Here is a 27,767-nt window from a genome sequence, read left to right on the forward strand (position 1 = left end):
ATGAGAACTCAGTCCTTGTGCTCAGAGCCAGCAAAAGGGAAGTTCAGTGGAGAGTTTTATTTTAAAAAGTCCCGAGTGCCACAGAGCAGCTGTGCTGGGCTAATCCATGCGAGCCTTCAGGGTCCTCGTGGTGATCTTGTCTTTCTCTCTGGAGGGGGAAAGAGGAGATTATTTATTGATAAATCCAGGTTTAATCCCTGCCTACAGCTTGTCACTCCCTTGGGAAGTCCCAGGTGCCCGGGCAGGGTCAGCTGGAGCTCAGCTGGGTGTGACAACTGAGTAAAACCCATCCCCCTGGGGAGCTCCCAGGGTGGGGATGCTGCAGGAAGTAAATTGGGCTCTTTCAAAGGCAGAGCTGGGAGTTAACGCTGCATCCACGAGAGGCAGAGCATCCTCCTTCCCATGGCAACGCAGCCAGGCAACCCCTGTGCAGCACAGGGGAGCCATTCCTGCTGCTCTGGCAGCGAGCTGCAACAGCGAAATCAAACACTGGGAGCGCACAGAGCCTTGCTAAGGACACCGGTGGGAGGGGCAGGATTCAGGGATACCCTGGAAACTGATCCCTGAGGGAACTGAGTGCCCAGCTCACTGAATTCTCCCTGGGAAGGAGGGAACTGAGTGCCCAGCTCGCTGAATTCTCCCATGGAAGGAGGGAACTGAGTGCCCAGCCTGCTGAATTCTCCCCGGGAAGGAGGGAACTGAGTGCCCAGCCTGCTGAATTCTCCCCAGGGAAGGAGGGAACTGAGTGCCCAGCCTGCTGAATTCTCCCCAGGGAAGGAGGGAACTGAGTGCCCAGCGTGCTGAATTCTCCCAGGGAAGGAGGGAACTGAGTGCCCAGCTCGCTGAATTCTCCCTGGGAAGGAGGGAACTGAGTGCCCAGCCTGCTGAATTCTCCCAGGGAAGGAGGGAACTGAGTGCCCAGCCTGCTGAATTCTCCCATGGAAGGAGGGAACTGAGTGCCCAGCCTGCTGAATTCTCCCCGGGAAGGAGGGAACTGAGTGCCCAGCGTGCTGAATTCTCCCAGGGAAGGAGGGAACTGAGTGCCCAGCTCGCTGAATTCTCCCTGGGAAGGAGCAGCACTCACATGACATGCACCACCACGCCCATCCCAGAGATGGCATCTCTGTCCACGGCGTTGAGCATGGCCTGCGAGATGGTCTCGAAGAGGTGCTCGGGCTCCTGAGGCACAGAGGGAACAGAAGGGTTCAGCTGGGCTACAAACTCCACCCTGACTCCCTGGATTTTGTCCAAACCCCCCAAAACCCTGCAAGCTTTTCCCCTCGAGCTGAACTCCTCCAGGAATGAAACCTCTCCCGCAGCCCAGAGCCTCCAACTAACACAGGAGGGAGAATCCATGAACCCACAGCTCCCAGCTGATCCCAGCACCCACTCACCATGTCAGGCTCCCAGAGGGACTCACACATGCCATACATCTGCTCGGAGCAGGTGCCACTGACCACGAAGTCGTCGGTGACCATGGGGCAGCCGATGAGGTCCAGCGAGCAGATGAAGGGCTCGTGCGTGAGCGGGTCCAGCCCCGCGATCACCGGCTCCGTGTAGTAGGGCCCAAACCTGGGGACAGCAGCACGGCTCAGGGCAGCCCCGAGGCCAGGGAACAGCTTGGGAGGAACCACACGGGATCACCCAGTCCCACCCCAGGCCCTGCATAGGGAAATCCCAAAAATCCCACCCCAAAATCCCTGAGCGTTGTCCAAACGCTGCCGGAGCTCTGGCAGCTTTGGGGTCGTACCCACTCTGCACCAGTGCTCTCATCCACCACCCTTCTGGTGAAGAACCTGCCCTTAACTCCCAACCCAACCCTCCCCAGGCACAGCTCCAACAGCCTCAGCCTTCCCTGGCACCACACAGGAACGGTTCTGGCCGCTACCTTCTCTCGTAGAGCAGGTTGGACACCATGCTCATGAAGGTCTGGGGTTTGATCTGCCTCCCTTCCTTCAGCTCGTAGAGATTCAGCCTGAACTTCAGTCTCTGGGCACTGCAAAAGATGAGAGCTGGGATGAAAGCAGAGCAGGCTCTTTTTCCTCTTCACCAGGGCCTAGGGCAAGGAGGGCGTGCAGATGCAGCTTCTTTGGGAGTTGAGGTTAAATTGTAGCAGTGGAAGTCGAATTTTAGCAGTGGAAGTCGAATTTCAGCAGTGGAAGTCGAATTTCAGCAGTGGAAGTCGAATTTCAGCAGTGCTCTGATCTTAAATCCCACAAAGGTTTCTTTTAAAAGCTCTCCCACGAGGGGAACTAAGACTCGGAGTACCGGCACCGTTTAATTTTTGTATTAATTACAAATATTCTCCCCTCCCCACGAATAAACAAAGACATTCGCTCAGCACGAGTATCTATTGCACAAAGGCCTCACTTACACCGTCTGCACGTCCGTGGCCAGCCCGGCCAGGCCGATGTAGAGCCTCTCTCCCATCGGGAAAATCTTCTGGAAGTCCGTGGTCACCATCTGCCCCTGGATCCCGAAGCGCCGGTCGGCGGCGATGGCCACGCAGTCCTTGCCCTTCATGGCCATGACGGCCCCGCCGTTGTAGGACATAATCGACTGCACGGCAGGAGAAGCTCAGCGGGCACCGCCCGGCTCCCGCCGCTGCCCCGGAGGAGCCCCCAGGGTACCCCCGGTACCGCCGGGCCCGGCCGGGAGAGCCCTCCCCGCGTCCGCCCCACCGCCTTTGGATTTCATTTCCCCGCTGCTTTGGTTTCCCATTCCTCCGGCGGCCCCACCGCCGGTCCCCGTGGGGAGGCCCTGAGGGAGCGGCCTCCCGTCCACCCGCCTCCCCCGGGCACCGCAGGCCCGGCAGCTGCCCCGGCGCCGCCGCGGGTCTCACCATGGCTGCGGCTGTTCGGTCACCGCTCTGTCCCCGCTCAGTCACCGCTCTGTCCCCGCTCGGTCACCGCTCGGTCACCGCTCTGTCCCCGCTCCGTCCCCACACGGGCCCCGCTCCGGCCCCGCTCGCTCCCGGCCCGCTCTCTGCCCGGGCCCCGCCGCGCCGCCGCCGGTCCCGCCCCCTCCTCTTCCCATTGGCCGCCGCCGCTGCCGCTCCTTCCTTTACCGCCTTTCATTGGCTGTCGCACCGGTAGTCCCGCCCTCACCCGCTCCCCATTGGCAGCCGCTGCCGGTGACTGGCGGGAGCCGCCGTGGTGCGCGCAGCTGATTGGCTGAGACCGGGCCGGGTGGGCGGGGCCGAAAAGTGACGAGTCACAGTGGGCGCGCGAGGCATGCCGGGAGTGCGGGGGGGGTAGGGTTGGGGGGGCACAACTGGAAAAATGGGAACAGCTGGAAAAATGGGAACAGCTGGAAAAATGGGCGGCAGAGCTGGAGCTGTGGGGGCACAGCTGCGTCGGGACAGGGCTGGATAAGTGGGGGCACAGCTGGAGCAATGGGGCGCCAATGGATCAATGGGGGCACAGCCAGAGCGGGGGAACAGCTGGGTAAAGGGGAACAGCTGGATCAGGGCACAGCTGGATCGATGGGGGCACAGCTGGATCTGTGGGGGCGCAGCTGGGTCAGTGGGGGCACAGCCGGATCTGTGGGGGCAGAGCTGGATACGGCACAGCTGGATCAGTGGGGGCACAGCTGGTTCAGTAGGGGCACAGCTGGATACGGCACAGCTGTACGTGCCCAGGGATGCACAGCACAGCTGGATCAGTGGAGGCACAGCTGGATCAGTGGGGGTACATCTGGACGTGCCCAGGGATGCACAGCACAGCTGTTTCCATGGGGTGCACAGCTGGATGGGTCCGGAGAGCAGCCGGACCTCGCACCCCACTCCCTCCCTCCGCTTTTGCGCCTTCAGGACGCGGGGACGAAGCCCCGACCTCGCCCTGTGGGGCCGGGAACAGCACATCCCGACGGGGATTCTCCCAAAAATCTCTTTTGGAAGGTCGCTCTCGGTCCCTCTGTGGGGTCCCAGCACATCCCGGCACCGGCACAGGGCCTGGCTGCGGGGGGATTCTTTATTCCAAGGGGGATTTGCTCTGCCTGGATTCCCTGTCCCGGGTGGCAGCTCCCTCCTGGGGCAGGCGGGATGGAGCGTTTCCTTCAGGAGAGGGAAGTTCTGCCCCAGGGAACGGGGTCCGTGCGCTTGGGAACGCTCTGGAGGCACCGCAGAGCAGCCCCGGCTCCGAGGGTGCCGTGCCGGGGGTGTTCATCCATCCCAGGAACACATCCCGGGATCGGGTGCTGGGAGCAGAGCCCAGCCCGTGCCTGCTGCGTTTTTAAAGTGTCATTTTTTTTAAAAGCGTCTTTTTGAAGTGGATTTTTGAGGTGTTTTCCATCATAAAACGCTCCTGGCGGCAGTCGGAGCCGCGTCCTGCCTGGTGGGAACAGCCCGGGCACAGGCGGGTGGGAATAACCAGGATCAATAACCTCATGGCCTGGATTAAAGCAGGAACTTCCTTATTTCTGGGATGGGAACCAGATCAGGGCGAGCAGGGAGCAGAGACGGATGTGACGGGAGCTTGAAGAGAGGGGAAGCTCAGCCTTGCGGGCTTCGGACCCCCCTCAGCTGAATCCCGAACACGGAATTGGGATGGAAACAGGATTTCAAGCCCGGTTTGAATGTCCCAAAGTGTCCTCGTTGCTTGTGAGGCCACGGCGGGGAGCACGGGCTGGGCAGGGGTGGTTTGGGCACAGCGGGAGCGGCTTTTCCGCCTCAGGGGGAGCCGTGAGCCCACGGGGAGCAGCGGGAACAGATCCTGGCCCTGGATTTTTCTCCGTGTGTGGCTCTGTCCATCCTGGGCTGGCGCTGGGAAAAGAGAGAAGGAAAAATGGAGCGGCGGAGGCAAAAGAGCGGCTCCGTCCCTGGGTGGGCTCGAACCACCAACCTTTCGGTTAACAGCCGAATGCGCTAACCGATTGCGCCACAGAGACCGCGCTGGCAGCGCCGCCCCGCCCGCCGCAGTCAGCCCGGAGCACCGGGAAAGGGAACGGGACACCGGGAACGGGAAACCGGGAATGGGATACCGGGAATGGGACACCTGGAACGGGACACCGGGAATGGGATACCGGGAATGGGACACCTGGAACGGGACACCGGGAATGGGACACCGGGAATGGGAACGGGACACCGGGAACGGGAACGGGACACAGGGAATGGGACACCGGGAATGGGACACCGGGAACGGGAACGGGACACCGGGAATGGGAATGGGACACCGGGAATGGGAACGGGACACCGGGAACGGGACACCGGGAACGGGAACGGGACACCGGGAATGGGAATGGGACACCGGGAATGGGAATGGGAAAGGGACATCGGGAATGGGAATGAGACACCAGGAACGGGACACTGGGAATGGGAACGGGACACCAGGAACGGGAATGGGACACCGGGAATGGGAATGGAACACCGGGAACGGGACACCGGGAATGGGATACCGGGACCGGCAACGGGATGCCGGCAACGGGAACAGGACACCGAGAACGGGAACGGGATACCGGGAATGGGACACAGGAAATAGGAACGGGACACCGGGAACGGGACACCGGGGATGGGGACGGGATACGGGGACAGGCACCGGGAACAGGACACTGGGAATGGGAATGGGACACCGGGAATGGGACACCGGAAAAGGGGCACCGGGAATGGGAAACCAGGAATCAGGACACCGGGAACGGGATACGGGGAGAGGCACCGGGAATGGGACACCGAGAATGGGACACTGGCACCGGGATATCGGGAACGGGACACCGGCACCGGGACACCAGAAACGGGACTCCACCACCGGGACACCGAGACGGACACCGGGAACAGGACAGCGGACACCGGCCCCAAGCACAGGGACACCGGACACCAGCACCGGACCCACCGGAACCAGCACCGGGACACGGGCACCAGAGCAAGCGAGCAACCGGGAACCGAGACAGCGGCAACGACAGCGCCCACCGGGAACCCCCCGGGCACGGGGCCACCGGGACGGGCCCGGGATGCGGAGCACCGGCACCGGGCGGGGCGGGGAGCGGCTGCCGGGAGCGGCTGCGTGTGCCGGGAGCCGCCGGTGACGCCGGGAGTGCGGGAGCGCCGCGGTTCGCTCAGCGCCTCCCGCTCCTCCTCCCGCCCCTTTCCCCTCCTGCATTTTCTTTCCCAGATTTTCCTTTCTTCCCCCCCCCCCCCTTCCCTTTTCCTGCCTTTTCTCTTTTCCTCCTTCCTGCATTCTCCCCCCCTCCTCTTCTCTTCCCTTTTCTCCCGTCCTTTTTTCTTCCTTTTCCGTTTTATTTTTTTCCCTCTGTTTTCCCTGTTTTCCTTCCCTTCCTTCCCCCCATCATTTCCCAGCTTTCCCTTTCTCTAATTTCCCTCCATTTTTCCTTACCTTCCTTTTTTTTCTTCTTTTTCCCCCCTGATTTTCCTGGTTTCCCTTTCTTTCCCTAATTTCCTTCTGTTTTCCTTGGGTTTTCCCCCCTTTTCCCCCCCCTTCTTGTCCATTTCCCCCTTTCTCTAATTTCTCTCATTTTTCCTTCTTTTTTTTCCTCCCCCCTTCCTTTCCCCACCTCCTTCCCCATTTCTCCTTTTCTCTAATTTCCCTCCATTTTTCTTCCCTTTCTTTTTCCCCTCCCTTTCCCCCCTCTCATTTACCGTTTTCCTTTTCTTTCTCTCATTTCCCCCTACTTTTTTCCTACTTTTTTTTCTCACCCCTCCCTTCCAATTTCCCCTTTTCCCCCCCTTTAAATTCCCTCTATTTTTTTTTTCCTTCCTTTCCCCCCCTCTTCCCTTTCCTTCCCCCTCCGCTCTTGCCGAGCACCGAGGATCCCGCGGAAGGTCCCGCCTGTCCCGCGTCCCAATTTGGGGCCAAATCTGTCCCCGGGTGAGGGGGGAGGGGGGTCCCGAGGGGGAACACGGGGCCCCGTTCCACCGGGCACCGCATTTTGGGGCCATTCCACCGTGTTTTTGGGGCGCTCTCATTTCCCCCCCCCGAGCACAAGGCGGGGGTCTCCGTGAACACCGGGGTTGGGGGGTCGGGGGGGATGGCGGAACGGGGGTCGGGGGTCCCCCCCAATCTCGGCCCCTCGCTCCCGTCCTCCGCAGCCCCCCAAAGGAATGAGGTCACGTGAGGCGGGCGGGGCCTGGCGGCGGCTGGAGGTGGAAAAAAAAATAAAAAAAAATTTAAAAAAATAAAAACGAGGGAAAAAAATTAAAAAAAAAAAAAAAAAAAGGAGGAGGAAGGAGGGAAAAAAAAAAAAAAGCGGGAGAAAAAAAAAAAAAAAAAAGAGAGCGAGAGAGAGAAGGAAAAAAATAAAAAAAGGGCCGCGGCCGCAGCGCCGCCTGAGCCGAGCCGAGCCGAGCCGCGCCGAGCGGCGGGAGCGGAGGGGCGGCCGCGGGGCCGCCGCTGCCGCCGCCACCAGGTAGGGACGCGGCCCCGGTGTCCCCCCCCCGCCCCGGGCCCCGCCGCGGGCCCCCCCCGCGCCCCGCCGGCCCAAAGATGGCCGATGGCCGCCGCCGCCCCCGCTTTGTGCCCCGCGCCCGCCCGCCCGCACCGGGACCCCCCCGCGGCCGCCCCCGGGGAGCGGCTGCGGAGCCCTGACAGCGCCGGGGGGGCCCCGCACCGCGCTCTCCCCGCGGCCGGCGCGGCGGGGCCGCTGCGGGGCCGTGGTGGGGGGGGCGCGGCGGGACCCCCCCGGGGCGGGCGGAGGGGCCGGGCCGCGCTGACAGCCGGCCCCGAGTACAAAGGGGACGCCCCGGGGCCACCGGGGCTGCCCCACCCCCGGCCCCATCGCGGGAGCCGCCGGCGGGGCCACAGCCGGGCCGCCCCCCCCCGGGGTCACGCGTGTCCGTGGCCAGTCCGCGTCCGTGCCCTCCGTGTGTCCGTGCCCGTCCCGTGTTGTCCTTGCTCCCCGTGGGTCAGTGTCCCCCTCGTGTCCGTGTCCCCCGTGTGTCCGTGGCCACCCCGTGTCCACCCCCCCCCCCCGTGCCCGGTCCCTCCCGTGGTGTCCGTGCCTCCCGTGCCCGTGTCCCCCCCGTACCCGCCGGCTGTCACGCCCCGCGGACCCGTCCCGCCGCCGGGGCTGTGCCGTGCGTGTCCTTGTCCCCACACGCTTTGTGGTCACGCGTGTCCAGCGGGGCTCCCTTCCCCATCCCGCCGCGGCCCCTCCGCAGCTCCGGTGCCGCGTCCCGCACCCCGGGAGCGGCGGGGGGGTCCCGGCGGGCGCTGCTGGGAGTGGCGGGGCTGTTCCCTCGTGTTCCCGGCTCTCCGGGGCCCCTGAGCGCCGTGCGGGGCCCGGGCCGTGCCGGGGGAGCCATCCCGGGTCGTTTCCCGAGCCCGCGCTCGCCGTCGCAGCCGCCGCCGGGGGTCCCGCGGGGAGGGGGCCGAGTTAGCGGTGACTTTGAAACGTCCTTCCCCACCCGTGCCCGGGCCGGGGGGTTCAGGGAGCGGAGGGGCACCGTGCCGGGCCACCGCCCACGGAGACAAAAGAGCCCCAAAGTCGGGGCCGGGGGTGCGGGAGCCGCGGGCGGGACGGGGCGGTCCCGGGGGCTGCGGCGGGGCCGGGGCTCCGGGGGCTCCGGGGGCTCCGGGGGCTCCGGGGGCTCCGGGGCTTTGTTCCTCCCACCCCCGGCACAGGAGATCGCGGCTGTTATCGCCCGGTTTATCGGTTTATTAGAACCGGTTTGCGCCGGTGGCTCGGGCTCCCCCCTCCCGCCGAGCCCCGGGGCCGCCATTGGCGGCTGCGAGCACCGAAAGCAGCGCAATCCCCCCCAAAACGCAGCCGTGAGTCCCGCGACCCCGGTGCCCGGTGGAAATCCCGGTCCCGTGCGGGGGAGAGGGGACGGGCACAGGGCACCGTCCCCCCCCCAGCCGTGGGGAGGGGGCTGGCAGTGCCCCGCCATCACTGGGGGCTGGGGAGGGTTTGGGGACACCACCCGGCGGTGCCCAGGGGCGAGAGCTGGGCTGGGAGGGGGTCCTGGGGTTCCCAAGCCCCCTCCCCCGGTGCCCCTGGCCCCCCTCAGCAAGGAGAGCTTTGGCTGCTGCCCCTCGAGCACAGGGGTGTCCCCGAGGTGCCCATCCCGGTGCTGTCCCCATCCCTGCAGCTCCTCCATCCCCATCCCAGTCGTGTCCCCATCCCTGTGGCACCTCCGTCCCAGTCCCCGTGGTGCCCCTGCGGCATCTTCATCCTGGCCCCCGCGGTTCTCCCATCCCTGTGGCGTCTCCATCCTAGTCCCAGTGATGTCCCATCCCTGTGGCACTTTGATCCCAGTCCCAACAGCGTCCCATGCCTGCAGCATCCCAGTGCCGGTGCTGTCCCAGCCCTGTGTGTGTCCCAGTGTGTCCCAGTGTGTCCCAGTGTGTCCCCGTGGCTCCGTGCGGTGCCACCGCCGCTGCCCCGGCCCTGCGGCCGTGCCCACGCTCATTTCCATGATGCCAAGGTTCCCTGTCCCCTGGCCTCGGGTGGCTGTGACAATATCCTGGCTGCTCGCCAAGTATCGGGGTTGCCATGGAAACAATAAAACTGCAGCGATTTCAGGCTCCGGCTCCCACTGGAAACGTGGAAGCACCGGAGCGGGAAGGAGGCGATTCCCCAAATCCTCACCCCGCTCCTGCCGTGCCCACCTGGCTTTGCTGGGTGCTCCTGGCCGGGGGGAGGTGGCCAGCACCAGGCTTGGGATTTTCTGTCGAAAAAAGTATGGAATTTTGGCTGGAGATGCCTTTTCCATGGAACCAACCCAAAATACACTTCTTTTTGTGTGTCTGTGTGTGCGCACAGCCACAGGTGAGGATTTCCTGACAGGGGGGATTTGTCCCCACCCAGACGTGTCCCAGCGTGTTGGGGACCCACTTGGGGACCCCCGGGGTGACGCAGAGGGGGCTGGGTGGCTTCTGGAGTTGGAGGTGGCACGGGAGGCGGGTGGGTGCTGCGTGGGCACCCCCAGGGCTGGCAGGGCTGAGGGTGCCCCCGTGGGTGGCAGGTGAAAGTCCCCACCCTGTCCCCTAAAGCGGCTCCTGCAGGCCCCATCCGTGCATCTTTAAGGGGGTCCCGGGGCTTTTCCCACAGGGAGGATCCGCCCTGGGGCTGCTCCAAGATGCACAGGACCACCCGGATAAAGATCACGGAGCTGAACCCCCACCTGATGTGCGCCCTGTGCGGCGGCTACTTCATCGACGCCACCACCATCGTGGAGTGTCTGCACTCCTGTGAGTGTCCTGCGTGTCCCCAAGGGTCCCCAGGGGTGCCCCAAAACCCCGCACTGACCCCTCCCGCAGTGCCCATCACCCTGTGCCAGGCGGTGCTGCCCCGTGGAGCTGTGGGGGGGATGGACGGGGCTGCGCTGGGCAGGGATCCCATCCCCAACCCATTGTGGGGGGTCCCCAAGCCGGTGTGGGGGTCCCCGGGGTCCAGGCTGGTGCAGAGGCTCTGTCCCCTCGTCCCCCCGCTCACAGAGGGTCCCTGTGTGCCCACAGTCTGCAAAACCTGCATCGTCCGCTACCTGGAGACCAACAAGTACTGCCCCATGTGCGACGTGCAGGTGCACAAAACCCGGCCCCTGCTCAGCATCAGGTGAGCCCGGGGGGCTCGGGGGGCTCGGGGGGCTCGGGGGTCCCGTCACGCCCTGTCCTTGCTCTGGGGGACGGCCCCAAGCACCTGGAGCAGGGAGACCCTGGGGCTCCGCTGTCAGCCCGGGAGCAGCTCCATCCCGGTCCCTGTGGTGTCCCCATCCCTATGGCAGCTCCATCCCAGTCCCGCCAGTGTCCCAGTCCTGCATCACCAGCATGGGACCCCTGTTCCCGACCCCAAGTCCCGCAGCAGAGGGGGTTTGAGGAGTGCTCCGGGTGGGAAGGGAGTAGGGATGGTGGGAAATGCCACCATGGGGGGAGCAGCACTTGGGGACATCTCTGTGGCAGCAGGAAGAGGCTGGGACAGGTGCCCTGTGTCCATCCCTGAATGTCCTGGATTCCATCCATCCACCCATGGATCCATCCACCCACCCATCCATCCATCCCTCCATCCCTCCATCCATCCATCCATCCATCCATCCATCCATCCATCCATCCATCCATCCATCCATCCCTCCATCCATCCACCCACCCATCCCTCCATCCATCCATCCATCCATCCATCCCTCCATCCACCCACCCATCCATCCATCCCTCCATCCCTCCATCCATCCATCCATCCATCCATCCATCCATCCATCCATCCATCCCTCCATCCATCCACCCACCCATCCCTCCATCCATCCATCCATCCATCCATCCATCCCTCCATCCATCCATCCATCCATCCATCCATCCATCCATCCCTCCATCCATCCCTCCCTCCATCCATCCATCCATCCATCCATCCATCCCTCCATCCCTCCATCCATCCATCCATCCATCCATCCATCCATCCATCCATCCATCCATCCATCCATCCCTCCATCCCTCAGGGTGGCACTGCCAGCTGCCCACGGGTGCCACGCTGCCCGTGCGTGGTTCCAGCTCCATTTTCCTCCGGGAAAATCCATTCCCAGCTGTGGAATTGGCTCTGCAGGCGGTTGCCATGGAAACCACGGCCGGCTGTGATCCGTGCCCGGCGTTTTTCCATCCCGGGCTTTATTTTTATCCATTTCCTTGTCAATCCGTTTCTGTAGTAACACTTTTTCCGCCTTTTTTTCCCCTTTTTTTCCCATTTCTTCTGGCGCACTATGAAATATTTACACTCCGGCTCCCACGGCTCCTCGGGGATCTCCTGCGGGGCCGGAGCCGCCGGCGCGGCTGAGCCGCCTGCCCCAAGCTCCGGGAAGGGGTGGTGGCACCTCCGGGTGGTCCCAACGTGGGGAAAAATGGGGGAAAAACTGGGAAAAATTGGGAAAAAAGATGGGGGATGTGGCCCAGGTGAGCGTGCCCCGAGCCAGGTGGAAAATCCCTGCGCCTTTGCTTCCCAAATGCTTCCAAAACCCCCGGGTGTGGCACCGAGTGCGTCCCCCAGTGTCCCCCAGTGTGCCCCAGTGTCCCCCAGTGCCACCAGGCAGGGCTGGGAATTCAGCAGGGAATTCCCTCAGTTTGTTATAAATCACGAAGTGAATTTGTTATAAATATTTTGGATAGATATGAATGCATATAAATAAATATATAAAACGCACAAAAGATGTAAAATATATAAGTATATCAACAATCTAAATAGAAAAATATCTAGAAATAAATATAAATATAAATATAAATATAGAAAAATAAATAAAAATAAAACTAAAACTAAAAATATAAAAAATAAAAATAAATATAAATATATAAAAATATAAATATATATAATTATTCTATATTTATTTGTATTTTATACATAAAAAATGTATAAGTACATTATAGAAATATAAATATATAAAACATATAAATGCATAAAAATATGTATGAAAACATATGTAAATATATAAATATATAATATATAAAAATATATAAATACATTATATAAATATAAATATATAAAATATATAAATATAAAAATATATTATATATAGAAACATAAATATTATAAAGATAAAGATAAAGATAAAGATAAAGATAAAGATAAAGATAAAGATAAAGATAAAGATAAATAAATGTCATTATAGATAAATATATAACTATAAATAGATATAAAAATATTTGTTATAAATAAAATCCCAGCGGGGCCTCCCGAGCTGGAGGAATTTGGGATGAAATGTGCGCCTGGCCTAAAAATAACCCGGGATTCAGGCATTTGTTTTCCTTTTCCATATAAAATGGAAAAAATTCCAGCTTTAATTGGATTTTCACCAGGCTCCTTTGCTCCTGGGTTGGGGATGTGAAATTCCGGATTCCCTGGGAAAACCCTGGCTGTGGATGGCGCTGGAGCTTCCCTGGTTCCTTGATCCTGCTTCGGGATATTCACATTTTAGGGAATCCAATTCCCATCCAAGAGCCTGCCCTGATTCCCACAGAAGGAATCAAAACCCCAAAATTTTCATCCCAAAAATAAACCGGGATTCGAATTAAAACCTGCGGAGACCTTGCTGATCCGGGATTTGGTTTTTGTTTAAATTCCCGGGGTGGTTTATTTGGGAATTGGTTTGGCTGCTGGAAGGGATCCTGGCCCCAAATCCCACTGCCACCGTTCCCAACAATTTACAAGGATTTCTGGGATGGTTTCGTTCCTTTTTCCGGGGTTAACCCTTCGTGGGGTGTGGAGTCGCTGTGTGGGATGGGATTTGGGATGGGGAATTGGGGATTTGGGGTCTGGGGGATTTGGGATGGGGGACTGGGGAGTTTGCGATGGGAATTTGGGGTTTGGGTCCGGGAATTGGGGATTTGGGGTTTTGGGATGGGGAACTGGGGATTTGGGATTGGGAATTGAGGATTTGGGGGTTGGGGGATTTGGGATGGGGAATTGGGGATTTGGGATTGGGAATTGAGGATTTGAAGTTTTGCGGTGGAGAATTGGGGATTTGGGATTTGGGGACAGGGAATTGGGGAATTGGGGATTTGGGGATTTGGGGATTTGGGATGGGCAATAGGGGATTTGGGATGGGGAACTGGGGATTTGGGATCGGGAATTGAGGACTTGGGGTTCGGGGGATTTGGGATGGGGATTTGGGGCTCTGGGATGGGGAACTGGGGATTTGAAGCTTTGGGATGAGGAACTGGAGCTTTGGGATGGGGATTTTCCAGAAGGGAGATGGGGGAAGCAGGGTTCCGTGGTGCAGGGAACAAACCGCTCCCAAATCCCGCTGATTTCTCCCTCTTTTCCTCTTTTTCCCCGCTCCAGGTCGGACAAAACCCTCCAGGACATCGTGTACAAGCTGGTCCCGGGGCTTTTCAAAGGTGCAGCTGATGGATGGGGAGAATCCGGGAGTTTTGGGGTGTTTTTAACTCGCTCCCACCCCCCTGAAACCTTTTCCCTGGATTTCCCATTCCCACGGGGACAGGAGGACACACGGACACGGTGCCCATCCCGTGCTTTGGGAAAAACCGGGAGCAGGAGCCATGGATTTGCTCCCTGAGCTCCTCAGGACGGGGGAAAAGTGCGGGATTTGAGGTGTGGGAAGAGCTGAGCCACCAAAAAACCTCTGGATTGGCCGCCGCTCCGGGATTTATGGAACTGCTCCTGCTGGAGCTCCCACGGGAATTCCCTGGGCGTTCCGGGGTGTCCCCCGTCCCCCCTTTGGGGTGTCCCCCTGAGCTGTCACCTCCCCCGGCTGTGGCACTGTCCCCCCTCACGTCCCTGTCGCTGTCCCCGCAGATGAGATGAAGAGACGGCGCGACTTCTACGCCGCGTACCCGGTGGCCGAGGGTGAGTGTCACAACGTCACTGTCAGTGTCACAATGTCACAGGGTCAGTGTCACAGGGTCACAGGGTGAGTGTCACAATGTCACTGTCAGTGTCACAGGGTGAGTGTCACAGGGTCACTGTCAGTGTCACAATGTCACTGTCAGTGTCACAGGGTCAGTGTCACACGGTCACAATATCACAGTGTCAGTGTCACAATGTCACTGTCAGTGTCACAGGGTTAGTGTCACAGGGTCACAGTGTCACAGGGTGAGTGTCACAGTGTCACTGTCAGTGTCACAACGTCACTGTCAGTGTCACAATGTCACTGTCAGTGTCACAGTGTCAGTGTCACAGGGTCACAGTGTCACAGGGTGAGTGTCACAGGGTCAGTGTCACAGTGTCGGTGTCAGTGTCACGATGTCACTGGGTCAGCGTCAGTGTCACAGGGTCAATATCACAGTGTCACTGTCAGTGTCACAGGGTCAGTGTCACAGGGTCACAGTGTCACAGGGTGAGTGTCACAGTGTCACTGTCAGTGTCACAGGGTCACAATGTCACTGTCAGTGTCACAGTGTCACAGGGTCACTGTCAGTGTCACAGTGTCAGTGTCACAGTGTCACTGTCAGTGTCACAGGGTCAGTGTCACAGTGTCAGTGTCACAGGGTCAGTGTCAGTGTCACGATGTCACAGGGTCAGTGTCAGTGTCACAGGGTCAATGTCACAATGTCACTGTCAGTGTCACAGGGTGAGTGTCACAATGTCACAGGGTCAGTGTCACACGGTCACAATATCACAGTCTCAGTGTCACAATGTCACTGTCAGTGTCACAGGGTCAGTGTCACAAGGTCACAGTGTCACAGTGTCAGTGTTACAATGTCACTGTCAGTGTCACTGTCAGTGTCACCAGGTCAGTGTCACAATGTCACAGGGTGAGTGTCACAGGGTCAGTGTCAGTGTCACGATGTCACAGGGTCAGTGTCAGTGTCACAGGGTCAATGTCACAGTGTCACCGTCAGTGTCACAGTGTCAATGTCACAATGTCACTGTCAGTGTCACTGTCAGTGTCACAGGGTCAGTGTCAGTGTCACAGGGTGAGTGTCACAGGGTCAGTGTCATTGTCAGTGTCACAGGGTCAGTGTCACAGTGTCACAGGGTCAGTGTCACAGTGTCATTGTCAGTTTCAGTGTCACAGTGTCAGTGTCACCGGGTCAGTGTCAGTGTCACAGGGTCAGTGTCAGTGTCACAATGTCACAGGGTCACTGTCAGTGTCACCGTGTCAGTGTCACAGTGTCACCATATCAGTGTCAGTGTCACAATGTCACTGTCACACTGTCACAGTATCACAGTGTAACTGTGTCAATGCCAGTGTCACAGTGTCACTGTCACAATGTCCCAATGTCCCAATGTCCCGGTGTCCCAGTGTCAATGTCACCCTGTCACAGTGCCACAGGGTCAGTGTCACAGTGTCATAGTGCCACCGTGTCACAGTGTCACTGTCACAGTGTCACAATATCATTGTCACAGTGTCTGTCCCAGTATCACAGTGTCATTGTCACTGTCCCAGTGTCCCAGGGTCAGTGTCACTGTGTCACCGTGTCACAGTGTCAGTGTCACAATGTCCCAGTGTCACAATGTCATTGTCCCAGTGTCACTGTCCCAGTGTCCCAGGGTCAGTGTCACAGTGTCACCGTGTCACAGTGTCACTGTCACAGTGTCACAGTGTCATTGTCAATGTCCCAGTGTCCCAGTGTCCCAGTGTCCCAGTGTCCCAGTGTCATTGTCACCGTCCCGGTGTCCCAGTGTCAATGTCCCAGGGTCAGTGTCACAGTGTCACCGTGTCACAGTGTCACTGTCCCAGTATCACAGTGTCATTGCCACTGTCCCAGTGTCCCTGTGTCAGTGTCACAATATCCCAGTGTCACAATGTCATTGTCCCAGTGTCACTGTCCCAGTGTCCCAGTGTCAATGTCCCAGGGTCAGTGTCACAGTGTCACCGTGTCACAGTGTCACTGTCCCAGTGTCACAGTGTCATTGTCACTGTCCTGGTGTCCCAGTGTCAGTGTCACAATGTCCCAGCATCACACCCCAGATCCCCTCCCTGGCTGTCCCACCCTGGCCCATCCTGTCCCTCTCTCCCACAGTTCCGAACGGCTCCGGGGAGGAGCGCGGGGAGGTGTTGGAGCAGGAGCAGGAGCAGGAGCAGGAGCAGGAGCAGGAGCAGGAGCAGGAGCAGGAGCAGGAGCAGGAGCAGGGGCCGCTGCCGGACGAGGGGATCGTCAGCCTGTCCATCGAGTTCCACCCGGGCTCCAGGTACCGCTCCGGGGAGCCCCAAGCCTCTCCCGGCACTGGAGTCGGGAAGGAATTCCTGCTCTTTTCCCAATCTGAGATCCTGGAATGCTGGAATGATGTGGGTTGGAGGGGACCTTAAAGGTGTCACCTCATCCCACCTTCCCTGCGAGGCAGTGGCAGCTGAGAGCCCCTGCCAGGGGTGCTGGAGGGGACAGAGGAGCACCCAAACCCCTGGCCCCATCCTGAATCCCGACCCTGTGCTCCCTGATCCCAGTGTGATCCCTGATCCATCCCAGCAGAGTGATCCCTGATCCCTGATCCGAGTGTGATCCCTGATCCAGCCCAGCAGAGTGATCCCTGATCCCTGATCCCAGTGTGCTCCCTGATCCATCCCAATGTGATCCCTGATCCAGCCCAGCAGAATGATCCCTGATCCCTGATCCCAGCCCTGTGCTCCCTGATCCCAGTGTGATCCCTGATCCATCCCAGCAGAGTGATCCCCGATCCCAGTGTGATCCCTGATCCATCCCAGCAGAGTGATCCCTGTGTCCCTGCTGCTGGTGGTGTCCTCAGGAATGTCCCTGACACCTGGAGCAGCATTCCAGAGGGATCCAGAGGCTGCAGAGCCCTGGGAATGCCCATGGATGTTCCGGGGGTGCAGCCCTGGGTGTCCCCTCTCTGCAGCCCCTCCAGGGACGGCCCTACCAGGGCTTTTTTCCCCTTTTCCACCTTTTCCTTCCACACATTCCCTGTCCTGTGTTCTGCCCTCAGGGAGGACCAGAAAGGCCCTGTGGAGAACGGGGACCTGGACAGGGACAAGGTGAGCGCCGTGGTGGCACCGTGGTGGCACCGTGGTGGCACGGAGCCCTCAGTCCCCAGCTGCCACGGGGGATCCTGGGGCATCGGGGGAGCAAGGGGACACCCCAAATCCCGGGACACCCCAAATCCCGGGACACCCCAAACCCTGCTCGGGGAGGTGGGATCTGCCTCAGGGAGGTCCTGGGGCGTGGAGGGCACAGGGGGACACCCCAAATTCCTGCTCAGCGGGGTGGGAGCTACCTCAGGGGGTGTGGGGGGCACAGGGGGACACCCCAAACCCCGGGACACCCCAAACCCCGGGACACCCCAAACCACGCTCAGGGTGGGAGCTGCCTCGGGGGCTGCTGGGGCATGGAGGGGACAGGGGGCACCCCAAACGCCACTCAGGGACGTCTGAGCTGCCTCGGGTGATGTGGGGGGCACAGGGGGACACCCCAAACCCGGGACACCCCAAATCCCGCTCGGGGAGGTGAGAACTGCCTCGGGGGCTGCTGGGGGGCACGGGGGGACACCCCAAACCCGGGACACCCCAAACCCGGGACATCCCAAACGCCATTCAGGGAGGTCTGAGCTGCCTCGGGTGATGTGGGGGGCACGGGGGGACACCCCAAACCCGGGACATCCCAAACGCCATTCAGGGAGGTCGGAGCTGCCTCGGGGGGACCGGGGGGGGGGCACCCCAAACGCTGGGACACCCCAAACCCGGAACACCCCAAACCCGGGACACCCCAAACCCGGAACACCCCAAACGCTGGGACACCCCAAACCCGGGACACCCTAAACCCAGGACACCCCAAACCCGGGACACCCCAAACCCGGGACACCCCAAACCCGGAACACCCTAAACCCGGAACACCCCAAACCCGGGACACCCCAAACCCGGAACACCCTAAACCCAGGACACCCCAAACCCGGAACACCCCAAACCCCGCTGGCGGTGGGAGCTGCCCCAGCCCGGTCTCTGCCCCCCCAGAGCCCCGGGCTGCGGTTCCTGCGCTGCCCCGCGGCCATGACCGTGATGCACCTGGCCAAGTTCCTGCGCAACAAGATGGATGTGCCCAGCAAGTACAAGGTCAGGAATACCCGGGAATGCCCGGGAATGCTCAGGGGGCACCTTGGGGTGCCCGGTGCTGTCACTGCCCGCGTTTGCCGTGCTCTGCTCAGCTCGCAGGGGCCGTTTTGCCCATCCCGTGTTGAACCCCTGCCGTGCTCTGCCTCTCCCGAATATCCCTGCCCTGCCTCTCCCGAATATCCCTGCTCTGCTTCTCCCGAATATCCCTGCGCTGCCTCTCCCGAATATCCCAGCGCTGCCTCTCCCGAATATCCCTGCTCTGCCTCTCCCGAATATCCCAGCTCTGCTGCTCCCGAATATCCCTGCGCTGCCTCTCCCGAATATCCCAGCTCTGCCTCTCCCGAATATCCCTGCTCTGCCTCTCCCGAATATCCCAGCTCTGCTGCTCCCGAATATCCCAGCTCTGCTGCTCCCGAATATCCCAGCTCTGCCTCTCCCGAATATCCCAGCTCTGCTGCTCCCGATTATCCCAGCTCTGCTGCTCCCGAATATCCCAGCTCTGCCTCTCCCGAATATCCCAGCTCTGCCTCTCCCGAATATCCCTGCTCTGCCTCTCCCGAATATCCCAGCGCTGCCTCTCCCGAATATCCCAGCTCTGCCTCTCCCGATTATCCCTGCTCTGCCTCTCCCGAATATCCCTGCGCTGCCTCTCCCGAATATCCCAGCTCTGCCTCTCCCGAATATCCCTGCCCTGCCTCTCCCGAATATCCCTGCTCTGCCTCTCCCGATTATCCCTGCTCTGCCTCTCCCGAATATCCCTGCTCTGCCTCTCCCGATTATCCCTGCTCTGCCTCTCCCGAATATCCCTGCTCTGCCTCTCCCGAATATCCCTGCGCTGCCTCTCCCGAATATCCCTGCTCTGCCGGTCCGTTCCCTGGGGCAGAATTCTTCCATTTGGGATCCATCCTTTTCCTAGCAGGATCCATCATTTCCCTGGATCAGTATCCATCCTTTCCCTGGGTCTGTCTCCACCCTTTTCTCATGGCGGGATCCCTCCTTCCTGTCCTCCAGGATCCATCCTTTTCCCGATGCAGTATCCATCTCTTCACTGGGGCGGTCTCCATCCTTTTCCCATGTCAGGATCCCTCCTTTCCCTGGATCAGTCTCCATCCTTTCCCTGGTTCTGTCTCCACCCTTTCCCTGGAGCAGGATCCACCCTTTCCCTGGGTCTGGATCCATTCTTTCCCTGGAGCAGGATCCATCCTTTTCCCATGGCAGTCTCCATCCTTTTCCTGGGTCTGTCTCCACCCTTTTCCCATGGCCGGCTCCCTCCTTTCCCTGCTCCAGGTGGAGGTGCTGTACGAGGACGAGCCCCTGAAGGAATATTACACCCTGATGGACATCGCCTACATCTACCCCTGGAGGAGGGTGAGGGAGAGGGAAATGGAGAAAACCGGGAATATCTGTCCTGGGAAAACCGGGAACATCTGTCCTGGGGGAAAAAAACTGGGAAAATCTGAAACTGGGAAAATCTGAAACTGGGAAAATCTGTCCTGGGGGAGCCTTTCAGACAAGAAATCCCGGGCGGATTTTCCTGCCAGGGGCGTTTTGCTCCGGGTGGGAATTTTGGGTTTCCCGGGAGGATTTTCCTGCCAAGGGGGGGGGGGGGGGGGGGCTTTTCTCCGCGTGGGATTTTCGGGTGCCCCGGGACGGGTGGCGGTGCCCCCGCGGTGTCGCCGCGCGGTGCCAGCCGTGCCCTGTGTCCCCAGAGCGGTCCCCTGGCACTCAAGTACCGCGTCCAGCCCGCCTGCAAGCGCCTCAAGCTGTGCCCGGCGGTGCCCTCCGAGGGCACCAACACGAGCGGCGCGTCCGAGTGCGAGTCCGGCAGCGACAAAGCGCAGAGCCCCGGGCTGGCCGTGCCCGCCGCCGCCGTGCCCAGCCCGGCCCTGCCCAGCCCCGCCGCCCCCGGGCACGGCTCGCCCGGCCCCGCACTGAACGGCTCGGCCTCGAACTGTCACCCGCTGCCACCCGGCCGGGGCCGCAAAGCGACTCTGAACGGCAGCGCCGGCTCGGCCCTGACCTAAAAACCTCCGGGGGGTCCTAAAAGAAACCCTCCAGGGACAGCTAGAATCCCTCCAGGCACTCCTGAAATCCCTCCAGGGATTCCTGAAAATCCTCGAGAGAGACCGCTACAATCCCTCCAGGGATTCCTGAAAATCCTCGAGAGAGACCGCTAAAATCCCTCCAGGCACTCCTGAAATCCCTCCAGGGATTCCTGAAAACTCTCCAGGGGTTCCTGGAAATCCTCGAGAGACTGCTACAATCCCTCCAGGGACTCCTGAAAACTCTCCAGGGACTTCTAAAAACCCTCCAGGAACTGCAAAAAACTCTCCAGGGAGTCCTAAAACCGCTCCAGGGACTCCTAAAAGACCCTCCAGGGATTCCTGGAACCCTCCAGGGATTGCCAAAATCCCTCCAGGTACTCCCAAAACCCCTCGAGGGATTCCTAAAACCGCTGCGGGGATTCCTAAAATCGCTCCAGGAATTCCTAAAACCCCTCCAGGAATTCCTAAAGCCGCTCCCCGGGCTGGGATTTCTCTGGAGATGTTCCCTGCAGACCTCTATAAATATCTATCTGTACATAGGGAGAGAGAGAGAAGAGTTCTACGGACTTATTTTCTAATTTAAAACGCAAAGAAGACACAGAAATGGCGCTGGATATTTTTAAATGTTTGAGTTTTGGGGTTTTTGGGGTTGGTTTGGAGGTTTGGGTTTGGTTTGTGGAAGCTGCATGTTCCCCCGCCGCGCCCCCGGAGCTGCCACATTCCCACATTCCCGGTTTTCTCCGAGGTTTTTCCCTCTCCTTCTCCTCCTCCCTCTCCCCCCGGGGCCGTGGCCGCACAGGGAAGGGCCGAGCACAGGTAAGGGCCAAGCACAGAACCCAAAACCCCCCAAAAATTCCCCCTCAGCCTTGCCCTGCTCTGCTGCTGGATTTTATTTTCACTTTTTAGGTTTTTTTTTTTTTTTTTTGGGTTCATTTGAGGGTTTCACACACCAGGTCGGCTCCATCAGCTCCAGGTGCTCCTGGATCCCATCCCGGGTGTATTTTGGGGGAATTTCTTTGCTTTCCCTGCGGGTTCTGGCCGCACTTTCAGCCAAAGCCTCGCCCAGACTCTGCCCTTCTGCACCGTAAGTTCATTTTTTGGGGTATTTTCCTCCAGTTTAACCATTTCTGCTTCAGCTTGGTGGTGGCAGCACAAATCCCCCCCTCCCCCAACCCCACTCGCCCGAATATTCCTCTTCCCTGACAGCTCCAGGGAAATTTGGGGGCACCCAAATGGTTGGGATGTGTGAAATCCATGGAGCTTCCCACGTTCCCGAGCGTTTCTTGTCGGTGTCTCCCCCCTCGCCGCCCTTCCCAGCCTCTCCTCCCGCCCTCACTTTGGGGTTTTTAATAAAAGAAAATGCCGGGGAAAAAAAAATCCGATTTCAGTGCCTTTAGCCAGGAGGCTCCGGCGAGGGGCGAGCGTGGGAAGGTCCCGGTGTTTCCCGAGGGAAAGGGACAGAATTCCTACGTGGAATTTTGGAAAGCACACGAGCCCCAGGGGAGGCGGATCCCGGGGATTTTTCCTCTCCTGCTCTCGCTGGGGAAAGGGACGGAGGAAGGAAACAAAATTAGGAAGTGCCTGCTGCGCCCAGAGCCCCCGGGCACGGGAGAACCAAAGGGAATGGTGCGGGAATGGTGCGGGAATGGTGTGGGAATGGTGTGGGAATGGTGCGGGAATGGTGTGGGAATGGCAGAGGAATGGTGCGGGAATGGCGCGGGAATGGCACGGGAATGGCACAGGAATGGCACAGGAATGGTGCGGGAATGGCACAGGAATGGCACAGGAATGGTGCGGGAATGGCACGGGAATGGCACAGGAATGGTGCGGGAATGGCACAGGAATTGCACGGGAATGGTGCGGGAATGGCACAGGAATGGCACGGGAATGGCACAGGAATGGTGCGGGAATGGCACGGGAATGGCGCGGGAATGGCACAGGAATGGTGCGGGAATGGCACGGGAATGGCGCGGGAATGGCACAGGAATGGTGCGGGAATGGCGCGGGAACGGTGCGGGAATGGCAAGGGAATGGCACAGGAATGGCACGGGAATGGCACGGGAATGGCACAGGAATGGCACGGGAATGGCACGGGAATGGCACGGGAATGGCACAGGAATTGCACGGGAATGGTGCGGGAATGGCGCGGGAATGGTGCGGGAATGGTGCGGGAATGGCACGGGAATGGCACGGGAATGGCACGGGAATGGCACAGGAATGGCACAGGAATGGTGCGGGAATGGTGCGGGAATGGCACAGGAATGGCACGGGAATGGCACGGGAATGGCACAGGAATGGCGCGGGAATGGCACAGGAATGGCGCGGGAATGGCGCGGGAATGGCACAGGAATGGCACGGGAATGGCACGGGAATGGCACAGGAATGGCGCGGGAGTGGCACAGGAATGGCACGGGAATGGCACGGGAATGGCACGGGAGTGGTGCGGGAATGGCACAGGAATGGCACGGGAGTGGCACAGGAATGGCACGGGAATGGCACGGGAATGGCACGGGAATGGCACAGGAATGGCACGGGAATGGCCGGGACATCTCCCAGCTCCGCAGGGCAGGACACGCGGGGGTCGGCGCTGTGGTTTTTATTTGGGAATCGGTTTTTTGGGAAGTGCCGCACCCCCAGCCGGCCACAGCACAGCCCCCGGCGGGTCCCACGGGGCCACCCCTGTCCCCACCCCGTCCCCACCCCCGGGCTGGGGCTGGCTCGGGAGCTCCGGGGCTGTTGCGGGCTCCGTTCGTGTCACATTTTCTCCCTTTAAATAGCCTGGGATTCGGGGGGCACTGCCCGGTCCGGGGGGCACTGCCCGGCCTGGGGACACTGCCCGGCCTGGGGGCACTGCCCAGCCCGGGGGACACTGCCCGGCCCCTGGGGACACTGCCCGGCCTGGGGGCACTGCCCGGCCTGGGGACACTGCCCAGCCCCTGGGGACACTGCCCGGCCCCTGGGGACACTGCCCGGCCCCTGGGGGCACTGCCCGGCCTGGGGGGACACTGCCCGGCCCCTGGGGACACTGCCCGGCCCCTGGGGGCACTGCCCGGCCTGGGGGGCACTGCCCGGCCCGGGGGCACTGCCCGGCCCCTGGGGGCACTGCCCGGCCTGGGGACACTGCCCGGCCCCTCGGGACACTGCCCGGCCTGGGGGGCACTGCCAGGCCCGGGGGCACTGCCCGGCCCCTGGGGACACTGCCCGGTCCGGGGGACACTGCCCGGCCCGGGGGACACTGCCCGGCCCCTCGGGACACTGCCCGGCCCCTGGGAACACTGCCCGGCCCCTGGGCGGGGTTGTGCTTTGGGTTTGGGTTTGGGCTCGCGGGTGCTTTGGTTTGGGGTTTCCCGCTCCGGTACAAACCCAAACTGCCCCGTGCTCGCCTCCTGTTTGATGTCCCGGACACGATCCCGGGGGCCCGTCCTCGGTTAACCCTTTGTACAGCTCGGGTCCGGCTTTGGCAACGGAATAAACGCTGCGGACCAGCCCTGATGCTCCGGCCGGGCTGGGATCCCACAGAGCCTCCATCCCAAATGGCACAGACCCCTCCTGCCCAAATCCCATCGGCCTCTCCTGCCCAAATCCCATCGGCCTCTCCTGCCCGAATCCCACAGACCCCTCCGGCCCAAATCCCACAGATCCCTCCAGCCCAAATCCCACAGATCCCTCCTGCCCAAATCCCACAGATCCAGCTCTCCATCCTAAATCCCACAGGTCCCTCCATCCCATGCATGGGTCACTCCCTCCCAAATCCCGTGGGTTCCTCTGAACCACATCCCACAAGTCCCTTTGTCCTGCATCCCACGGGCCCCTCCATCCCAAACCCCACAGCTACTCCCATCCCAAACCCCACGAATTCTCCCATCCCAAACCCCACAGGTGCCCCCATCCCAGGGGCACACACACCTCCAGCAACCCCAGCCCCCTCCCACCAATCCCACTGTCCAGAGGATGATTTGGGGGCAGAACCCAAATCCCCGCCCCACAGCGGGGGGGCCGCTTTGCTGCTTCGGTGGCTGCTCCCAGCGCTCCGTAATTAGGATTTAATTGGGGTGGGAGCCTCTCTTCTCCCCACTGCGGCCATCCCGAGGTCGGGATGGGAATCCCGGTGTTCCCGAGCTCCCGCGGGCTCCGGTCAGGCCCGGGGGGGCAGCGGGGCCGCCTGCACCGCGTCCCCTTTGTGGGAGCCGTCGCAGTACGGGGGGGTCCGGGTTTGTTTGCAGCCGCAGAGCCACGCGGGGCCGTCCTCGGTGGGGGTGAAGCGCAGCGGGGACAGCCCCGGGGCCTCCTTCTTGTGGGCACCGTCACAGAAGGGCTGGAAACAAACCGGGATGGGGTCACGGGAGGGTTTGGGGGGTGCCCGGCTGATCCCCCGGGACCACCGCGATCCCTCCGCCCCATCCCATTCTTGGGCAGCGCATCCCTCGGGAACTGGAGCGCCCGGGAGGGCGAAACATCAAAAACGCCTCAAAAACTCTCGCTCCGGGACTGGGGGGGGGGGGGGGGGGGGGTGTCCCCGTGGGGATGGTCCTGGCCTGACCCCACCGGCATCCGCGCAATCCCAATTTAGGGGGGTGGCGGGTCCCCGGAGCCTCCAGACCCCCTCGGTGCCCCCGGAGCCCCCTGGACCCTCCAGACCCCCCCCGGGTCCCGAAGCCCCCCGGCCACTCCGGAGGTTCCCAGCCCCGGAGCCCCCTGAACCCGCCCGGGAGCCACCGCGGAGTCCCCAACCCAGGAACCCCCGGGACCTCCTGGAGCCCCGCGGCCCGACCTGGCGCTTGCTGTGCCCGCAGGCGCACCACCCGTAGGTCTTCCCCGCTTTCAGCTCCACCGGGAACGGCTCCTTGGCGGCGATCACCGGCTGCGGCGGGGCGGCGGAGCAGAGGGACCGGACCCGCGCCCCCCCCGAGGGGTCCCGGCACCGGCGGCCGCCCCCCGCCGCCCTCATCAGTGCCACGAGCGCGGCCGGTTTTAGCCGCAGCATGGGCCCGGTGCCGCTCCCGGTGCTGCTCCCGGTGACCTTCCCAGCACCGGCGGCTCCTCCTCCCGGCGCCGGAAGAGCCGGGGCGGGCGGGCTCGGCGGGAGCGCGGATGCTCCGTGCGGGGAGGTTCCCCCGCGCACCGGGCCGGGCGGGGCTGGGGCTGGGGCCGGTGCTCGGTCCCGCTGCCGCTCCTGGCTCGTGGTCCCGGTGCTCGGTCCCGCTGCCGCCCCCGTCACCCGCTCCTGTCGCCCGCTCCCCGTGCTGGTCCCGGTCCCGCTGCTCGATCTCAGTTCGGGGCCCCAGTGTCGGTCCCGGTTCTCGATCCCGCTCCCGGTCACGATGCCCGATCCCACTGTGTAGTTCCGGTACTTGTTCCCAGTGCCGGTCCCGGTGTTCCATCCCAGTGCGGGGTCCCGGTTTCGGCTCCTGATCCCGGTCCCAGTCACGATACCCGATCCCACCGCACGGTCCCGGTGCCCGGTCCCATCCCAATGCCCGATTCCAGTGTCACTCCCGGATCCTGTTACGCCGTCCCTGTGCCCATTTTCGGTGCCCGATTCCAGTGCCCAATTCCGGTGTTGCTCCCGGTGCCCGATCCTGTTACGTGGTCCCAGTGCCCAGTCCCGGTCCCAGCGCCCAATCCCGGTCCCAGTGCCCAATCCCGGTGCCCACTCCCACTGCCCGATCCCAATCCCAGCCCCGATCCCGCTTCCAGTCCCTTTCCCGGGCAGCACACCTGCCTCGGGAGCACTTCCTCCTCCCCCGTCCCCCGTGCCTCAGTTTCCCCCCGGAGCCCCCGGGCCGCAGCCTCGGCCCCGCTGCTGCCAAGGGAATACCGTGGGAATTCCTGGAATCCTGGCGTGGGAGCGGCTTTTCCCAACAGCCGGACACGGCTCCAGACCCGATTTTGGGTAGGAAATGGGCCAAAGCAGGGGCAGCACGAGCCCGTGGAGTCGGGACTTCCAAGGAATAAATCCTTGGGAGAGAGGAGGATTCAGGACCTGGCTAGAAGGGAAGAGGATTTGGGATTTAATGGGGGCTGTCACTGGGGTGATTTTTTTGGGGAAAAACCCTCCTTTTCCCACTCATTCCCGCCGTGAGAACCTCCAGGACCTCGCTCCTACATCCAGGACCATCCCTGGCTTGGGATGCTGCCTCACATTCTAGGACCTGGCAGGGAATTCCCATTCCCACTTCAATTTGCCCCGCTGTGCTTTATTAAACAACTCCTCGCTCTTCATATTAACATTAATATTATTTATTATAATAAAGACCAGTCAAGCAGCGTGAAAAAAATAGATCTTAGCTACATTACCTGAAATTGCCAAAAATATACACATTTGTCTCTTTCATTTCATAATAATAATAATAAAAAAAAAAAAACAAAAAACAAAAAACCGAAACCAATCCCGAAATAAAATAAAATAAAATAAAAGGACACATGCAACGATCCTAAATGAGACATCAGCATCAAAACGGGTAAAGAAACGTACCCCAGTGCAACTGAAACACGGATCATCTTTAGCTTTTCCCTGCTATCCCTGGGGTTTTTTTCCCCTCAGGGATTCACCTGGAGACCTCCCCCTCCTCACTGCCAAAGGGACCTTTGGCTCTGGGACAGCCGGAGGTGACAAAATTCCCAGGATTTGGGAACCTTTGGAAGGTCGGACACAGGGAGATGTGTAAGTGCTTTCTGTCTCTGATCCCCCTCGTTCCCTCATCCCGCCCTGATCCCGGAATTCCCGGAGAGCCGGAGGGGTCCAACTCTGGCTGCTGCCACCTCCAACCCTCGGGAACGCTGCCCAGCCCAGCTCCCCCTGGTTTGAACCTGGTTTTGCCTAAAAAAAACCCCAATTCCCAGATTTCCTACCTCTTCCAAAGCCTGGGCTCCCAAACATTCCCGCAGGAGCCCATTCCGGCGCCTCCAGCTTCTGGATTCCCCCTTAAGTGCCTCTGGATTGCCCCCTAAGTGCCTCTCACTGACCCCTAAGTGCCTCTCACTGACCCCTAAGTGCCTCTCACTGACCCCTTGTGTGTCCTGGGCTTGTCCAGGGATTTGGGCACCAACCCCAAACTGGGGCCGATCCCAGCATGGATTTGTGTGTCCTGGGGGGGATCAATTCCCTGCACATGGGATGGATCCCAAAGAGCATTCCCAATATTCCCAGCCTTCCCAGCCCTCTCTCCTCGGCACCGGCGCCTTTTGGATTCCCAGGGCTTGGATTTTGGAAGAATTGGACAATTTGGGGCACAACCTCGGGGCCTTTGGGGTTGCAAATGGGGCTGGGGGCTGCGGGCAGCACCGCGGGAATTTGGGATCTTGGAGCAACACAGGGATTTGGGATCTTAAAG

The 27,767-nt window shown here is 60.7% G+C and overlaps 3 protein-coding genes across 3 annotated transcripts; 1 reads left to right on the forward strand and 2 right to left on the reverse strand.

The window, feature by feature from the left end:
* Positions 1 to 26: 26 nt before the first annotated feature.
* Positions 27 to 2,989, reverse strand: PSMB3 (proteasome 20S subunit beta 3). Its single transcript, XM_082297515.1, has 7 exons — positions 2,902 to 2,989; positions 2,843 to 2,857; positions 2,375 to 2,559; positions 1,889 to 1,996; positions 1,395 to 1,572; positions 1,085 to 1,179; positions 27 to 148 (listed from the first exon to the last, which is right to left on the reverse strand). Exons 2-7 carry the CDS (start codon positions 2,843 to 2,845, stop codon positions 100 to 102), a joined length of 618 nt encoding a protein of 205 aa, XP_082153641.1. The 5' UTR covers positions 2,846 to 2,857; positions 2,902 to 2,989; the 3' UTR covers positions 27 to 99.
* Positions 2,990 to 7,245: 4,256 nt separating this feature from the next.
* PCGF2 (polycomb group ring finger 2) lies at positions 7,246 to 20,428 on the forward strand. Its single transcript, XM_082297473.1, has 10 exons — positions 7,246 to 7,356; positions 10,000 to 10,139; positions 10,407 to 10,503; positions 13,705 to 13,760; positions 14,179 to 14,229; positions 16,350 to 16,518; positions 17,269 to 17,317; positions 18,290 to 18,388; positions 19,676 to 19,756; positions 20,098 to 20,428. The coding sequence occupies exons 2-10, from the start codon at positions 10,028 to 10,030 to the stop codon at positions 20,410 to 20,412; spliced, it is 1,029 nt and encodes a 342-aa protein (XP_082153599.1). The 5' UTR covers positions 7,246 to 7,356; positions 10,000 to 10,027; the 3' UTR covers positions 20,413 to 20,428.
* Positions 20,429 to 24,462: 4,034 nt separating this feature from the next.
* CISD3 (CDGSH iron sulfur domain 3) lies at positions 24,463 to 25,477 on the reverse strand. Its single transcript, XM_082297598.1, has 2 exons — positions 25,205 to 25,477; positions 24,463 to 24,748 (listed from the first exon to the last, which is right to left on the reverse strand). Exons 1-2 carry the CDS (start codon positions 25,415 to 25,417, stop codon positions 24,569 to 24,571), a joined length of 393 nt encoding a protein of 130 aa, XP_082153724.1. The 5' UTR covers positions 25,418 to 25,477; the 3' UTR covers positions 24,463 to 24,568.
* Positions 25,478 to 27,767: the final 2,290 nt, after the last annotated feature.

The sequence above is a fragment of the Coloeus monedula genome (genome assembly GCF_965178545.1).
Source record: "Coloeus monedula genome assembly, chromosome: 26".
Taxonomy (NCBI): Eukaryota; Metazoa; Chordata; class Aves; order Passeriformes; family Corvidae; genus Coloeus; species Coloeus monedula.

What these genes read in the sequence shown, in the direction of transcription:
- PSMB3 (XM_082297515.1), bottom strand. An exon ending in GCCACGGACGTGCAGACGGT is followed by an intron (nt 1,997 to 2,374) that starts GTAAGTGAGGCC and finishes CATCTTTTGCAG; the next exon opens with TGCCCAGAGACTGAAGTTCA. An exon ending in CCCTCTGGGAGCCTGACATG is followed by an intron (nt 1,180 to 1,394) that starts GTGAGTGGGTGC and finishes TCTGTGCCTCAG; the next exon opens with GAGCCCGAGCACCTCTTCGA.
- PCGF2 (XM_082297473.1), top strand. Translation starts at nt 10,028, where the DNA reads ATGCACAGGACCACCCGGATAAAGATCACGGAGCTGAACCCCCACCTG. An exon ending in GGGACCTGGACAGGGACAAG is followed by an intron (nt 17,318 to 18,289) that starts GTGAGCGCCGTG and finishes CTGCCCCCCCAG; the next exon opens with AGCCCCGGGCTGCGGTTCCT. An exon ending in ACATCTACCCCTGGAGGAGG is followed by an intron (nt 19,757 to 20,097) that starts GTGAGGGAGAGG and finishes CTGTGTCCCCAG; the next exon opens with AGCGGTCCCCTGGCACTCAA.
- CISD3 (XM_082297598.1), bottom strand. Translation starts at nt 25,417, where the DNA reads ATGCTGCGGCTAAAACCGGCCGCGCTCGTGGCACTGATGAGGGCGGCG. An exon ending in GCGGGCACAGCAAGCGCCAG is followed by an intron (nt 24,749 to 25,204) that starts GTCGGGCCGCGG and finishes GTTTGTTTCCAG; the next exon opens with CCCTTCTGTGACGGTGCCCA.